This window comes from Platalea leucorodia (assembly GCF_965183815.1).
Source record: "Platalea leucorodia genome assembly, chromosome: 16".
Lineage (NCBI taxonomy): Eukaryota > Metazoa > Chordata > Aves > Pelecaniformes > Threskiornithidae > Platalea > Platalea leucorodia.
This window is the reverse complement of record NC_138838.1, coordinates 2,040,405-2,057,250: the sequence shown is the minus strand read 5'-3', so window position 1 is coordinate 2,057,250 and position 16,846 is coordinate 2,040,405. Positions and strand designations below refer to the sequence as shown.

Sequence of the window (16,846 nt, the reverse complement as noted above, 5' to 3'; positions counted from 1 at the left end):
GCTGAGTGCAACTGAAAAATGGGCTTGCTGTTTTCCAGTTCATTTTTAATTTCTTCAGTCAGCAGAGGCGGTGCCCCTCTGCCATCCCAGAGGCAGTCAGACTGGGCCCAGTGCATGGTCTGCAGTGGGCTGGACTGGCCGGGAAGGCAGCCGGAGCGGGAGGGCTCCAGCCTGGAGTCCCTTCGCGAGGCCGAGCCGTCCCCGAGCCCCAGGGACGCAGCTTGTTGCCAGCGGAGCGAAGGGTTTCGCGTGGTCTCTGGAGGTCTCTCTTCTGCATGGTCCCTGCCCCATGGAGATCGGCTGCCTGTGGGCAGGGTCTGATTAACCCCGTCTTATGACCAGAGGGGTCAATCCTTAATGCCACATATTTGTATTTAATTTTTCTTGCTATAAACCTGTGTTACACTGTCTTTATTTATTCTGCAGTATGTTCACTGCGCTCCAAATGCAGAAGCATAGAGGTGACAGCACTGACAGTTGTTTCTGTGTGCAAATTGGGTCCTTAATTTCATCTATGGCCAAAAGAAAATCTAATGTTTTATTGTAGCGTGCTGTGAAAAAATGAAGATGATGTTCTCCCTTACCCTGGTATAGTTAGGGAAATAAATGATAGGCCGCTATTTAAACCCACAGGCTTAATTTGACCAAATTTGATAATTGACCTGAAGTTTTCTACGTATTCTGAGTTTGCTAAATTTAGACCATCAAGCTCAGAGTCTCCCAGTGTTTCCTGCTGAGATGCTGGCTCCCACCAGTGACCCCCCGCTGAAACACAGAGGCGCAGACGGGCAGCAGAAGAGGGAAATTGTGCGGGGTTTGGACAACCCTGAAATCTCCACATTGAAAATGAGATATTTGAGTTTGGTATGTTAAATTTGGAACGGCAAATCTGGGAGAGGGACAAATAACACCTTTCTGGGCAGGTAAAGGACCATCCCAGGTGTGCTAAACGTGGTGCCGTGTCTCCTAAAGCGGTGGGAATGTGTTGTTGAAGGTAGAGCAACTCCGTGATTGAAGTTTATTAAAAACAACAGCGGTATAATGGAAACTGGACACCGCAGCAGTTCTTAAAGTATATCCTCAGCCTTCCTGCGCTCAGCAGTATGACTGCTAATTATTTCTTTATTATCTTTTTTCCTGCATATTTTATAACTTGTGCTTTCGTATAAAGTTGGAAGCAAAATCCAATTGTGTAGGAAAATTAATTTCCTTGAATTGAAGAAGCAATCTACTTGAGACTTTTTAATCATTAGATGGTAACTGTGCACTAAAGAAAGGAAGACCATTAAAGTAACTTAATAGACTAGGATAAACGTTTTTCCCTGTAACTTCTTCATCTTTATTTGGAGATTCATGCTGAGGATATTTCATAAAAACTGCTCTTCTTGACCTTTCGTCACTTCTTGTGTAGAGGAGCCAACTGAAATAAAGGCAAGGAACTAACGCTGTGGATTTCTGGATACCAAACCAGTAATTCTGCTAAACGTCTCTGTTCATCCTTTTCTGCCAAATTCTGCTTTTCCTTTCTCATTAGAGAAAGAATAGCTATCGGGACAAATAAAAATGCGTTTAGCTGAGCTGAGCTGTGTGGTTTTTAAAAACAAACCGTTAATGCTTTTAATTAAGGGGCAGAGGAACAAGAGGCTTTATCAGCTCTTTGTCTGCAGGCCATTATTTCATTGTGGATGGGCTATCTATTGTTGTAAACGTCCACCTTTTTGAAGGATTTACTACAAAATCAAATGGTGTTTTTATTTAAATTGTTGAGCGCCGCTTGATTCCTCATTTATTTAATACGGAGGCATTGTTACAAAGAAGGATGTAGCACTTAATTTGTATTGCTTGAGGGACCTCCGATCCGCTCGGGAGTGCTGCTTTGCATGCTTCACAGTATCGTGTGTTGGAAACAGAATGTGCAGCACAATGAAGAGGAGGAAAATTGGAAGGTGAAGTTACAAAATCCCAATCAGGCTGTTTCCAAGAGCATTTTGGAAAGGATCGGTGACTCTGTGGTCTATAAAGTGAAGTCATGTTGCAAAATAATGATGAAAAAAGCTTTCTTGGGGTACAGCTCCTGTGCGTGACTGTTGAGTGGCTTCCAGTTCAAAAAACCTTGTTTATCTGGTGGTGAGTTCCCAGGGATCCCAATTATTGGACCAGAAATGCAGTTTCTTTTTTGTCTGAAACTTTCACCTGGATTTTTTTCTGGATTTAACTGATCTCCGAGTGCCTTTAGCAGACCTAACAGCTCTTGCCTGGAGCAGTCAAAGGTTCCCATGCTCCCCCACACCTGTTCCCCATGGAGGAGATGAACTGGGTTCATGCTCTGTGGAAAACCAGAGCAACTTACCCTTCTATTTAATTCCAGGAGGTAATCTAAGATAATGGAGCTATTAGATTTGGCATCTCTAACATGGTTATCGTTTCAGAAAGAAATGTTTCTGTTAGTGGCAGTTAACTTGCTACAAATAAAGCAATAGAATTGAAATCTTAAGTACGAGAGTGGCAGCAAACCATGAAACATTATACCACTTATTGGAGGGAAGGCCGAGCTGGCTGTCGGGGAAGAAATCTATTGAAAAAACCCTCTGATGGATTCCAGGTCTAACTAATTTAGTATGGCAGCAGCATTCGGCTGTTCTACCAGTCTACTAAAAGTATGAAAATGTCTATAAATAATAATACTTAAGTGGCTAGAACTCTTCATCCAAGGGGCTCAAGGGTTTCACACAGATGAATTTGGCCGGCTTTCGGCGGAGCCGAGCTGTGAGATCCTTGGGGGTTATTGAGCCCTGCAGCTGCCTGGGTGTGCTGGGGACCCCAGACGCTCCTCTGGCAGGTACGGGCATTTTGTGTGGGGTGGATGGAGAGGTTGAGTGTGGGCCTGATCCTTGCTACCTGTAAGCTGTGTCTGGGTGTATTCGAGTGTGTGTTCCTCCTCTGCAAGCCGTAACTGCTTAGTTCAGCCTTGAATGTGCTCCACAGCATGGGCAAGCTGTAAAATGTGCTTTGAGCCAGGACTCTGGGGCTGCCATTAAAATACGTGATCCTGTTGCCCCGTTTCCACCTCAAGACCAGGTTCCCTCTGGAGAAGGGGCATTTCTGAGTGGCGTGAGACTTCCAGATACACGGGCTACCGTTGGTCGTACACCCTGCAAGTCTTCCCCAGGCAGCACAAGGCGAGCGTCCCCTAGGCTCTGGCGAGGAGCTGCAGAGGTGGTGGCCATCCCATCCTGCGTGGTGGACCTTCCCCCTGCTCGAAGCTTTGAGCTCGGTGGACCAGGGGTCTCGTAGCTCCCCATAAGAGCAGACTCTGGCAGTACCTTGGCATGGCTTAGCTGTAAAATTCATTGTCTCCTCCCTGCTGATCCCTCTAAGTGGATCCTTGGTTTTTGTCTTTACAGCATGGATTCAAATGAAAGCAAGTTAAAGGGGGAACGGTTTTTATATTTCTATTTTAGTACAGAAAATATCCCAGGGGGTAAACTTTCCACATACCATAACTGCAACAGATTAGTGTAGCCCCAAGCAGCAAGAGCATAATGATACGGTTTTGTTCAGTGCCGCGCTCTGTGGCAAAGTGTAATTTTATGGAGAGGGTCACAAGTGTTTAACCACTCAAAAAATACTCCCAAACTTGATCTCAGGCTGCGCAAATCAGAGCAGCAGCCTCGTCTGGGGCAGGCTGTATCAGATGGAGATCTGGGCCGGCATTTTGCAAGGTAACGAGGGAGGGATGGTGCGTGTGCATGTGGCAGCCGGGGTCGTGAGTAAACACAACCATCTATTACATCCTTGAAATCGCGCAGTTATTATAAATTAACCCTTGACACTCAGTTTTTCCGCAATCTTTCTGCTATTCTATTGATGTCAGTATTGCTAGTACTGCTGTCATTTCTCTCTTGTTTTCCCCGACCGGGCACTGCTTGGCCGCTCTTGCAGAGGTGGAGCCGAGCAGCACCGGTGGCTGGAGGGCACGAGGTTTCGCAGGATGAATGTGGCAACTTGATCTTTAGCCCGGAGCCCTGTCGATACTGGTGGAACTGGGCAGATGACAGAGCAGATGTCTCTTGAGTTTTTAAAGAATTTGCTTTTGCAAATTTGCAATTTACCTTGTTCTTGCTGGTTGATAACCACTCCTTTGTGATATATGAGAAAGATCCCAATCAGAAACCTCATTTCACAAGGCGCCGTAAAAACTAGTGCCTGTCCTGAGCTCTGCCCTGTTACTAGACATGCTAGAAGACAGTAGTAGAAAGGAAATGCCATTATTATATTTCCTTCACAAATGGGGAATGGAAACCCCAACAATTTGTGCCCTTGCCAATAGACACACCAGGGTGTTTGCGACAGAGGCAAGACCTGAAGGCTGTTCGGTACTTTAATCCTAGAAGTCTTTCTCCAGTCTACACGGCGAAATGAACTTACATTTTGAACAATTTCATTGCAGTGGTAAAATAATGTCTTCAAAGGCACAGAGCTCACTCATTGCTGCAAAGTCTCTGAGATAACTTTGCAGAAATTAGCCCTCGGTCCATTAAAAATTGGAAAACGTCAATAATTGTGCATTTCTGTTGGTTTTCTTTTCGTACAGGACTCCGGCGATGATCGGTTGCTCGTTTGTTGTGCACAGAAAGTTCTTTGGAGAGATTGGGCTTCTCGATCCTGGGATGGATGTGTACGGAGGGGAGAACATAGAGCTCGGCATCAAGGTTTGTGACACATTTGCAAGAAAAATTGCACCTAACGGTATTTAAGGAACCCAAAGCAGCACTTTCACAAGTTAGCGTAAACAGTTATTAGAATGCTGCAGCGGAACTGAGCCTTGATGTGTTTTACAGCATTTTAATTTAAGTTTAAGGGGGAAAATGACTCGCTTTTAGGTGTGAGTGCAATTTTTTGTTTCTTGGATGCTTATCTGTCTGACCTGATGTAAAAAGCTACTGAGATGAAATGGCATGCCAACATATACAGGCCCTGGTCATGTTGTCACACCGTTACGGTAAGTTACAGGTATCTTAAATACGAGAAAAAATATAGTGCCGTTTTTGTCATGGGAACAGCCTTAGGGAGGTTGGTGGGACTCACGGGAGTATCTCAAGAAGACACAAAGCCTGAAAATATTTTACAGGCATTTAGCATCTGCAAAAAAAATAAGTTCATAAACAGGCAAAACCTGCTTTTTAAAGTGAAACACTAATAGCCACGTTCTTAGAGCTGCCTCAGTGCATCCGCGCAGACATGCGTCGTTACAGAATCCGCTGTGACAACATCACTTGATTACTATGTACAATATTAGATGTGGCTTAGTGATTCAAGTGTTTACATACAGTGAAGTGATTCATAAGCAATGAATTCAATGTTCAGAAGCAACTTGGGATGGCAAAGTCTATGGAGATTCTTCCAGGCATGTTTTAGAGTACAGCACTTGTACGTTAACAAGCTGATAGGGAGAGGCTTGAGACTTATAACTGGAAAATTGAATTGACTGTGCTGTTGTAAAAATGAAAAATCATTATTCAGTTCATAGATTTACCAGAGGATATTTTCTTTGCTGGCAAATCAGAAGAAACTTAAGAAATCTATTGTTATTGGCTACAGGGAGCAATAATCTCACTTAGACAAGGGAATAGAAATTAAAGGCTTTAAATATGCCACATAGCTCTTCTCCATATGAAGTAATTATTGCACATCATCATGCAGCTCACTTCGTTGGTCTAGAGAGATCCCGCTCTAAACCAAGCTTCTCTTGTGGCTATCCTTATTTGTTTGTTTATGGGTTTTTTTTAATAATATAATTGTGGAACCAGTCTTCTCACAATTAGTAATTCAACCCATCTGCTAGGTTTTTGGGGGATTTCACGGAAGTTGGCTTCTTAACTGGAAAAATAAGATGGAAGTCTCAGGGACAAGTGCTGAGCATACGTCCTCTTCTTTTTCACGTGCTGAACTTTTTAGAAAGGCTGTCTAATAAACATCCTTTTGGAAAAAAATAATCCCTCCCTACCCCAAGTGACTTTCCCAGGCTTGTGTTTCCAACCTATATGTTTCCCTGCTGTTTGCTCATTCACACGCTGTGTGTTCTGGTCAAGGTTTTAAAAATATTGGTGGTTTTGAGAGGCAAAATACTTAGGAAATCCACCTTGTAAGACTATGTAGAAAGTAGATTTTCAAAGATTCCTGAGCTCCAAAAATCAGTCTGTGTGCAAGCGTCTTATTTAGCAACCAAGAGCTCATGGCGCATCAGTCCCATTTAATAGACGTTGGCCGTTGCGTATGCGGGTCAGGTAGCTCACACGGAGAGCGGGCCTGGAGATGGTGTGTCTGCGATGGCCAGCTATTTGAGTTCCACTTCGTAGTAAGATTTCAGTCATAAATAGTTTATCCAAGGCTAGTCGTTGGATGTGTAAGGGGTCACATGGAGTCAAGCAGATGTCAGGTCTCGGGTGAGCGTATCTCTTTCTAATAGTCCTGGTGTACAAAGGTTGCCAGCCCTTCCTCACGTGCTTGCAACCTGCCACGCCTGGGCTCTGTAACGTTACCAGTAACGTAGGACTCTTTGTTAATAAAGTAGTTTTAAAGGATCAACTCGAATAGAAAATTATTAGGCTTTCTGTGGGTGTTTTGTTGTTTTGCCTGATACGTGGCTGTCTGTAGTCGGAAAAGCAATCCGGTGGTTCCTTGTTTGTTTCTGTGATTCTTGGATGAAAATAAATATAGAAAGTATTTATTTTCCTTTTGATGCTGGTGCAAATTCCATCATCTTTCTGAGAATCATGTGGCATTTTTTGAACATTATATTCTTGTATTACCAAAAACACTCAAAGAACAAAAATGAGATAATAAACCCATTGAGGCTATGAGAAGGACATGGAAAAAATTGCAGTGTTTCGGGCAAAAGCACAAGCTAGCTATATTATGGTAAAATTAAATGCAAGTAATCTGAATAGCAAAATAGAATAAATAATTGAGAAGGTTGGGCTGTCCTACTCTAGAAGGGCCAAGGCCATATACTGTACAAGAGCCTTGTTTTATTAATATGCTTCAAATATTCTAAAATAAGCTGTACTATACCTACGTGTGTTGAAATATAGGGGCCATATGTTTCTTTCAGTTGCTGAATTCAGTTAGCTAAATGAGAAAGCTCCTGCGTGAGCCACTTAAAAGAATAAACCCTTGTTACACACATTTGCAAAGGTGGCTCTGGGCTCGCTGCTCTCCCGTACGTGCTGGGAAGCATCCTCGGATTGCTCAGATAATGGTAATAGAGCCACTAAGCGTGTTGCTGCCCCAGGCAAATCCTGTTCTGCTTGTGGGGTAGCTTTGGCCCTGACAAGGGGAACGTGCTGTTCTCTGTGTGATCGTATTTTCTTCTGTCACACTGGAGTGTCTCCAGAAGGTTGGCCGTATTGACTCCTCTTGTCCCCGATGTCCACTACTTCACTTCCCAAGGCAGAATTGAGTCTAATTCCCTTTTTCTTGGCAAAGAACGGAGAAGTGTTTGCTAAGCAAGGCAGTTTAGACTAATATTTCAACTGAGAGGTTTTCAACATGCTTTTTTTCCTCCCCCTCACCCTCCAAGTGTGCCTTACAATCAAATTATAGTAGTGCCAGGTCTTTCTTACTGTGTTGACAGCCACGAGGACCAAATGTTTGATCTGTTCCTGCATTAATCACTGCCCCCAGCAGACTGCTTGTGGAAATCTCATCCTCATGCCCGGCTGGGGACCAGGCAGCACCGGTGAAGCTGCTGGAGCGGGGGCGAGTGGAGGCGTCTGATGCCTGGTCTCGGTTTTGCTGTAGGAATAGGGAGAGCAGGTATTGCTCCAAGCTCCCACCACTCGTCCTGGGGACCGTGCGGGTGCTGCGGACCACAGCCTGGCCCCTTCCCGGGCCCAGCTCCTGCTGTTGGGCCCAGCAGGAATAACCTGCTCTCTCTGAACAAGCTTTGAGCCAACTCTATTAACCCTTTGCTGTACTGAACAAGTTTCTGCTCTGATTTTATAAACCTGGTGTCCAGTTTCCACAACTTAAAGGTATTGACGCTGCTCTGGGTCCCCACCAGCTCCACGTGTGCATTTTGGCACAGAGGCTTCTCTGACCATCTCTGCTCCTTCTGCTGAAAATTTTTATTTTCTTTTAAAACTGTTTGTGGCCCGGGCTTTTAGTGCCTGTGTGACTAAGCGGGAGGACTGCTTTTGCTGCATGTCTCGCTTTTTCTCTGCAGGCAGGGTTTCATGGGTTTTCATGGTTAGTCACAGACATTCACTGAAGATGCTCCATAAAATTGCACGTGTCTATTTGAATAAAGATGAAAGGGCTATTGCATGACTGTTGCCATGATTTCAAAGTCTGGGATGGGTTACAAGGTTGGTTTCAGAGTATTTTGTGCTTCTGTCATGCATTGCTAATTAAACTTATTTGAGTTGTCTTTTAGAGATTAATTTAATCAATAAGGATATTATTACTCCTTTGATGGTATCATTTGTACAAATTGTCACTTGAAGAAGGCAATTAACTGAGAATGCTTATTAGCTGATCCATCCCACACCTTATTTGTGTAGTAAGAATCGATGATTGAATTCATTAAGAAAAGTACAATTCAGGGAGCCCTTTGGGGTTTAATGACTGACTTGAGCTACTTTTTACTATAAATGTTAAATTGTCACAAGTTTGGTTTGGGTCTTTTAAAACTATTTCCAGAGGAAAAGCACAGCATGTCCTCTCAATATCCCAGATTTGTCCCCCCAGATTTGTCATCTAGCTTCAAGAGGACAGATTTCTGGTGCCGCCGAGCCAGCATTGTGTGCAGGGAGCAGAGAGAGTCGCATCCATGTGCATAGCTGTAAGGGCTGGGAGTATGGAGCTTTGAAAATCAAATGGATGCAACGATGGATTGAGCATATTGTTGTTAGTGGGGATTTCTTTAATAATCAGATTCTCATCCTGCAGCCGCTTAGGCACAGAAGTAACCTCATTGCACTGGCAGTGACATTGATCCTCTCCCAGAGGCTACCATGCCTGTGTACCCTTCAGTCTTTCAGAAACCCTTAAAATAGATTAAATAGCATTTTAATGGTACAAATCTCTTGTGTGCGTTTCATCCATGAAGGAGCCCATTTTGTTTATATGAGTACGATTACTCATATGCTGAAATGTTGAGAGGGTCAGGCAAAAATAAAAGGAAAGCCATCAAATAGGTATATTTAGATTCCACAAGGGAGCTTGACTCTTTCTGCATTCAGAAAATTAAATCCTTCTCTTCCTGCATACATTTTCCATAACATTATGGCTATATCTTTTTGTTAAGAAGAAGAAAATGAGGGTATTTAGAGCAAGCGCTGGGTCTGAGGCGAGGGCAGCCTGTATCCAGCCCTATGGGAGGCAGAAAGTCCCGCCGTGGGGTGCTGGGTGGGAGCAGAGGAAGGACGTCAGGGCAGGGCTAGGAGTCCTGAGAAAGATGTTTTAATTTTTTTTCCTCTCTTTTTGAAAAAAATACATACTAGCACAGGCTTGCTTTCCCAGCTCAGCTGGAAACACAGGCTCCAGTGCGGATACCCTGTGTTTTTATATGTCTTTATATGACATTGTGCACGTCTCTAAAATGGAGAGTGATAGACGCGAGCAGAACGGGGAGCACATAAATTTGGATATTTGGCTAGGTTTCTACTTGTGTGAACCTAATATCTAAATAGTTAGTGCCTGCCATCAAAATGTAAAAATATCCCTGGTTAGGGTGGAATTTATTTTTATAATGTCAACCAAACACGCAGACATCTAATATCAGGTGTCACGTTTTGACTCTGCGATGTGTGTTAGTGCTGTCATTCGAAATGTTGTTTTGCCGGGGCTTTTTGTTTGATCATCTTCAAATGTCTCTCTCTCTCTCTCTCTCTCGGTTCTTCTGATTAATGTATTAAAGTCTGGGTGCAGGCAGAGACAGCTGACGGTAGGCAGCACCTGAAATCCCTTTTTAACCACCCTGTCCATCAGCGCCCGGGCGCGAACGACGGCGTTCCTCCGGTGACTGTCACGTCTGCTGCCTTCACCAGCCGCTGCGCGATGCGCCTGCCGAGGCTTGCAGGATGCGGCGCGTGGTGGGATCCGGGAGATCTGCGATGATGCGTTGTTACATTTTTTATCACTTTGAAAAATAGGAAGCTGAAAAGCATGTAATTTATTCATAAGGCTTTATTAGGCTTGTGAGGGTTCACTGAGACACAGTAGTTAGGGTTGAATCAAGTTTCTCGTGATGTGCAGGGTTTCTTTCCCCATCTGCACCCAGCTTCGCGCAGACCGAGTTAGTCATGAAATCACACATGCGGCAGCGAAGGGTTTTTTTGGGAAGTGTGGGAACAAATCAGCCCGAACTTCTGAGGGAAGGACTTGGAGGAGCGCAGACAGGGTTTGCTGCGAGATGCCTCCCAAGCTTTATTTTGTGGTTGGTTGCAGGAGGTGTCGGCATCTGGTTGCAAGGAAGGAGAGAACGTGCCTTTGACTAGACGTGCTTTGGGGCAGAATTACCAGGTATCAGCTGATTATCTGGGGAGCATGTACTGTGCAAATATCCACTCTTTTAATATTTCTGAGAATTTATACTGAGGAACTGCAGTCTTCACAAAGTTGGTCAGATGCAGATGATGCAGAAGTCAGGGCCAGCAGTCGGGGGATGCCTGAGTGGGGCTGTTGGCCTAAGGGGAAGGGGATGAAATTCTGGGCTCACCTATCCGGGAAAGAAATTTTGGAGTTTGAGCAAGACCCAGTTTGAAAAGTTGGGGGCTAAACCTTGGTAAGAGTAACGGGGAACCACTAAAGGCCAGGGAAGTTTTATTTAAAAGACCTTGGAGTTACAGGTGGCCCAGCCTGATCTGCAGGATGAAGCTGTGTGGGGATGGATCCCATCTCCCTCCTCTATCTGCAGGCACAAAAAGCCTCCCTTTAGCGTGGAGCAGCTGTATAGAGTCATAGAATCATTAAGGTTGGAAAAGACCTCCGAGATCATCGAGTCCAGCCGTAGCAGCAGTGGGTTTGCTGCAGCTATCACAGACTTGCCTATGGCGTGCCAGGACTCCAGAGACTCCTGCAATTTAGGAAACATAAAAAAAACCACCCCAAAAAACCAAACACACACCCCACCCCCCCTCCAAGTCTGCCAACAATGTAAACTCAAGAGCAGCTTTTACCAAGTATTTTATCAGTCAGGTACTGACATCCACTTAGATACTGGGGCTTAGGGCTGTTTCCAAATAAAAATCAAGTTTACTTGGAACAAAATAAGAGGCAGAGTAGGACTGACCTTGGAAAAGGTCTTAGCTTTAGAAATAGCGATACACCGGTAATACATTGCCTTCATGCACAGCCACAGTTTGTTTATTTGTACCTGTATCCCTGTTAGAGAAGTCCGTTTTGCTCTTCAGAGTGATTGTTGTGGGGTTGGAAGAAATATTTCCACCACTGAATGATATCCAATCACTGGCATTTCTTTTAAGAGCAGGAATCAGTACAAGTATGAATTCAGATCCTATGTTTGGCATTTTAGTTGTCAGCTCAGTATTTACTGTAGGTGCTTGAAGATGCTTTATAAGAAGCCCTGGTGTAGTTTTCCAAACTGGTAAAATGCTTTTCATCACAACCACCTGCATGGAAATGGAGCCGTATTTTGATTATTTTCTAAACAGGCTATAACCTCTGCGCTGGGAGCTGGAGAGCAGCTCTGCTCGTACCGCCGCAGTGCCTGGGCGGTTTATAGCTGTCCCTCCTCGGGAAAGGCAATTGCAGGCAGGCAGCCGCAGCGCTCCCGTCTCTCTCTTTCCTCCTGATAGAAAATGATTTGTCATCCCTGCCTGTTACCCGCTGACAGATGGGGACAGGTAAGGGGGGGAAAAGGACCGCTATTTTCACCCCACTGGATTCTAGTGTTTTTACTGACAAGTTGATTTTTATGCCGGGAAGACACTGATCATCTTTGCTGGGAAACATGATAACTCTTGCTGTGCAATAGGCCGTGCGTTGCGGTTGAGATTCACCGGTGGATGAAGAAATCCATTTTAGGACTCAGCCATGCCTTATGTTCACTTGAAACCCTGGCAGCTGTCAGCTTTTTACTGATTTTTCACAGAATCAGTGCCTCTGGCAAGCGGTGGTTAGGGATTTGCCAGGCGTTGGTTTAACACGTTGGACCATAGTTGGAGTCCACCCTGGTCACCCTGGGCTCGGGGCCCAGGTGGAGAAAGCCAGACGCGGAGAGCAGCCACAGCATCTCTGTAGCTAAAGGGGCTGTGGAGAGCAAGGGCAAGTGGCCGTGCAGGTTCGTAGAGATTGAGCAAAGTTTGGTTTATTTGTGTTTTTCTCCAGTAGTTTTTAGAAAGTGGAGCCTAAATCCTGAGAGAGGTTCTGCACCGCTTGTGTTTGGCCTAACTCTGCTCCTGTTGAACGGAGCCATTCCCATGTTGCTCTTTCCACTGAATTTTGTGGAAATTTGGTTTGCCACTGCTATAGGATTTGAATCACACTGACGTTGTCCGGTGAGGTGGTTCCAGGGGCTCCTCAAGCACGGGTGCCCACACCCCTACCTGCATCCAGGCTGTGGGCATCAACGGCACCTCCAGTATCCCCAAGACAGGTTGATTTTTTTTTCTTCTATCACAGGCTGTGTTTCTTGGGCATGAGACCCATTCCACAAGCCCTTTAACTTCTGGGCTTCCCGCTCTCCATCCTCTGTGGAGAAAGAAGCGGCAAAGGAGGCACCCCGAGTCTCTGCATTATCAACCCTTCTTGCTTGTTGCTCAGGGGCGCATCCGTTCCTGGCCATGTTCCCTCAATATTTTATGTGCAAATGCCTGAACCCGGCTAGGCATGGGGCTGGGGCAAGGGGCTCAGGGTGCCCCACCACCCATGTTTTGTATTAAGGCTGTTGATACAAAATGCGGCAGATAGAATCATAGAATTGTCAAGGTTGGAAAAGACCCTTAAGATCATCGAGTCCAACTGTTAACCTGTCACTGCCAAGTCCATCTATACCATGTCTTCAAGCACCGTTTCTATCCATTCTTTAAATACCTCCAGGGATGGAGACTCAACCGCTTCCCTGGGCAGCCTGTTCCAATGCTTGACCACCCTTTTGGTGAAGAAGTTTTTCCTAATATCCAACCTAAACCTCCGCTGGTGCAGCTTGAGGCCGTTTCCTCTCGTCCTATCACTCGTTACTTGGGAGAAGAGACCGACCCCCCCGGCTCCAGCCTCCTTTCAGGCCATTGCAGAGAGCGATGAGGGCTCCCCTCAGCCTCCTCTTCTCCAGGCTGAGCCCCCCCAGCTCCCCCAGCCGCTCCTCATAAGCCTTGTGCTCCAGACCCTTCACCAACTTCGTTGCCCTCCTCTGGCCACGCTCCAGCACCTCGATGTCCTTCTTGTAGTGAGGGGCCCAAAACTGAACACAGCACTCGAGGTGCGGCCTCACCAGTGCTGGTCTGCTTTGACGTCTGCACCATTCCGGGCTCTGGTGAAGGTGTTTGCTAGGCAGATGCAGGTTATCTTGGCAGCCCTGGCTTTGATGCTCGGGCAACAGCTTACTTTCATCTCCAATCCTAGAGATGCCTGCGGTGCCATCCTACGCGTCTCAGCGAGCCAGCCCTTGCTATTGTGGGGAAGACTCAAGAGTCTTTCCTGTAGCAGGAGACATTTCTTGGCTGGCTGGGCAGGGGCATCGGGACGCACTGAAGTGTGGGATCCGGGTTGCATCTTTGGGGTCCATCAGCAGGCATCTTAAGGACTGTGTGGGCCAGAGGCTTGTTGTGCTGACATTCACCATAGGTTGGCGTGTCTGAGGGGCGAAGGAGTTGGCTTGGGTGATGCCAGCAGGCTTGGCGCAGCCATGCTTTGGTTCTCACCCTCCGTGTTCTTGCAGGGAAATAAATTACTGAAGTTCTCTTAAGCAGCGATGGGTATGAGCAGCCGAAGAAGGATTCCTGTATCGTTTCAAGTGACATATTCCCCTCTGTACTGCAAGGCACATTGGTTTGCTTCTTTATTAGCCCTCTGGGTCCTGCTGAGTGGAGGCAGCCCTGGGACATCCCTTCCCGTCCTCCGTTGCCTGGGCCATGGTCACGTTTCCAGCACTGAGCACTCATTAATGTGGGGATGATGCATGAGCCGGAGCAATCCCGGCTCTCCCAAGTGCCTGACAGCTGCAATTCGGTCAGGAATTGCTGAGATGGAGCAAAGTTAGGCCCCCTGAAAGCTGGTTTTATAGCATCGCTCCCTGGAGGACAACTGTCCTTTAAAGCATTTCTGGGTGTCTGAAACAATAATTCTCTGAAATTTGCTTTCTCCGTTCACTCATCAAGGTGAGCAGCAGCACATTTACTCTGTGCGTGTGCCTACAATGTCTGGGATATAAATTACCCTATAAAACAAAAAACAGGCTTGTGTCTTCCTAAAAACCAACTCCAAGCCAAACTGAACTTTGTCTTCTTACAAAAAGCACGCTTGGGAAATGCCAAGAGAAATTTTGACGTGAAATTACGCACCAATAAATGAGGCTCATAATAAACTGAGATGAGAAATAAGGGGTTTTTCATCCCATTATATTCATAAAGCTTTCAGAAAGCTCCCTGTTCATCACGACTGCGAAGGCAAGGTTATTTTTTTGTCTTTTCATCTGTCCTTTCTTACGAGAAGACTAACTTGCGATGCACTTGCTGGGGCTGTGGGACACGCAGATCTCTTCCCTACCTCATCCAGAGCCGCAAAGTTGATTTCATCACTCTTGCCGGCCTCCGGCGACTCAGGCAGGGCGGTAGCTTCAGACCTCGGAGCGGTCCTGTCTCGTAATCACCGAGCGTTGGGTTTTTTCAAGGATAAGACACTCTCTTCATTGACTACAGATTGCTCCTAGGCCTGAGGATTGTTCCTGGTGAAAATGTAATCAATGCCGTTACACTCCTGTGATTTTCAACCAAAAAAGCTTGTAGTTAAAAATTCGCAACCGGCTTTTAGTGTGTTCAGTGTCTCTGTAAGGCTTTGCAGTCATCCTCTCTCAAGGACTTTCAGGTCAAACCTGTTCATTTCTACAAACGAAAACACTATTTCCAAGAGCCCCTGCTGCACTCGCAGCCTTGGCTCTGAGAACTGTTCAAGCCGTATTTCTTTTTCATCTGAACTCCTCACCAATACAGAACGCAGTTAAAAGGCAGCTGACAGCCTGATGGCCGATGGCAAGAAACGGAGACCATCTGCATTTCCCTGCATATGTACATCCCGGCTCTGCCGAGTCAGCAGAAAATTATAGTAACAGTAATAGTATTCATGACCAAATATTGTCCCAGCCCTGTAGTGACTCCAGCTTCACTCCCAAATGAAGGCAGGCCTTCCTACCCTGCCTCCTGCACGTGCCATTCAAGCATCCCAGATTTGCTGGAGGACCCTGCATCACCTCCTGGACCCGCCCTTGAACATCCAAATCTTTCTGATACCGGTATCCTACTTTTGCGATTGCTATATAGCACTTTCTTTTAGGTCAGCTTATGGCCAGGTTTGATGGATTGTGCCGTGTTACGGTCACCCGTTCTTCCAAGAAATTCAGTCCAGCGGGTTTGTATGCCAGTCGCCTGCCTCCTGACCTTTTGCTTCTCGGTGTTACTGGGCAGGATTTGCTGTTGGGCTGTCACAAGCTCCAGCACGCGGTGAGTACAAAACAGATGTAAAACACTTAGTTAACACTTGGTACACATTCATGCCCGGCTCTGGAGTTTTGCAGAAGGCTCTAGAAGATTTCTGCCTCTGGCAGATAGCGCTGTGTCCAGCCAATGGCTTACTGTGATCTGAACAAATCCTATGTACTTGAGCTTGTCTTAATACACATGAAGCTTGATTGGGGTAGGAATTGCATCGTCTCGTGTTCAGAGAAGTGGTTGGTGTCTTTGGACTCAACCAACGTTAACGGCAGTGATAAGAAGTAGCAGCTTGTTTAGTCTTCTCCTCAAATTAGTTGGCTCACTTCTTCCACAGCTCTTTCAGTACCAGCAGACTCGAGTGACAGCTTCAATGCGACAAGGAGGAGAAAATTCCCAGCAAAATCAGTGGGAACTAATCATTTATCTCCTTCAGCCATCCTGGAAAATCTCCTCTTTCCTTTTGTGACTAGCAAGAGCATGGCACTGAATGCATGTCCCTTGATGCGATATCCCTTGGGACTTGCCCTGCGCATCATTGAGAATAACGGTGGAAATAACTAGACATGATTTATGTTTCCCAGTGCGTTTATCCTTCAGTCTAGTGTGTCCTTGTGATACTCGATGGAGACTGCAGAGGTGGTGCTCTGTGGGACTCATTTTGAACAGCATTCGCAGTCAGAGCTCCCCGTAAAGTGAATACTGTCACAGCGGTGAACTTTCTGGCTTCCCCGTGTGCATTTATTATTCATAGCAAGACTGTTGCCTCACAGGTGATCTAATCGCTATGATGCACCGCTGCCGTAATGCATAAAAGGTAGTTAACCCCAGTAAGACAGCGCAGAGTTTTCATTCCTCTCCTTGACTTGAGGGTTTTCCCAGGAATCCCGGGGCAAGGGAAGATGTCGCAGCTCGACCTCTCCACCGAGGGCTGCCCCTCAGCAGCCTCCTCGTGCTGGTATTAAGCTGCCAGCCAAATCCCATCCTCAAACTCTGTAAGAGTTCGGGTGGTTGACCAAAACTTCCTTGGCTTTGCCTAAAAACTCAGTCGTTAAGGTATTAGATTCCATGAAACTGAAGTATATATTAGGTTTTTTTCTGCACTCAGGATTTTAGCAATATTTTCAGCATCCATTCTCTCCCTGAGCTGGTTAGAGCAGCCAGTACAGGAAGCTGGT

The 16,846-nt window shown here is 45.9% G+C and overlaps 1 protein-coding gene across 1 annotated transcript in view; it reads left to right on the top strand.

The window, feature by feature from the left end:
- GALNT17 (polypeptide N-acetylgalactosaminyltransferase 17) overlaps nucleotides 1–16,846 on the top strand; it is a 215,004-nt gene that overhangs the window by 132,038 nt on the left and 66,120 nt on the right. The window contains exon 6 of the mRNA XM_082327904.1: nucleotides 4,595–4,712. Coding sequence (XP_082184030.1) covers nucleotides 4,595–4,712 — 118 coding nt within the window. The remainder of the gene's footprint in view (nucleotides 1–4,594; nucleotides 4,713–16,846) is intronic.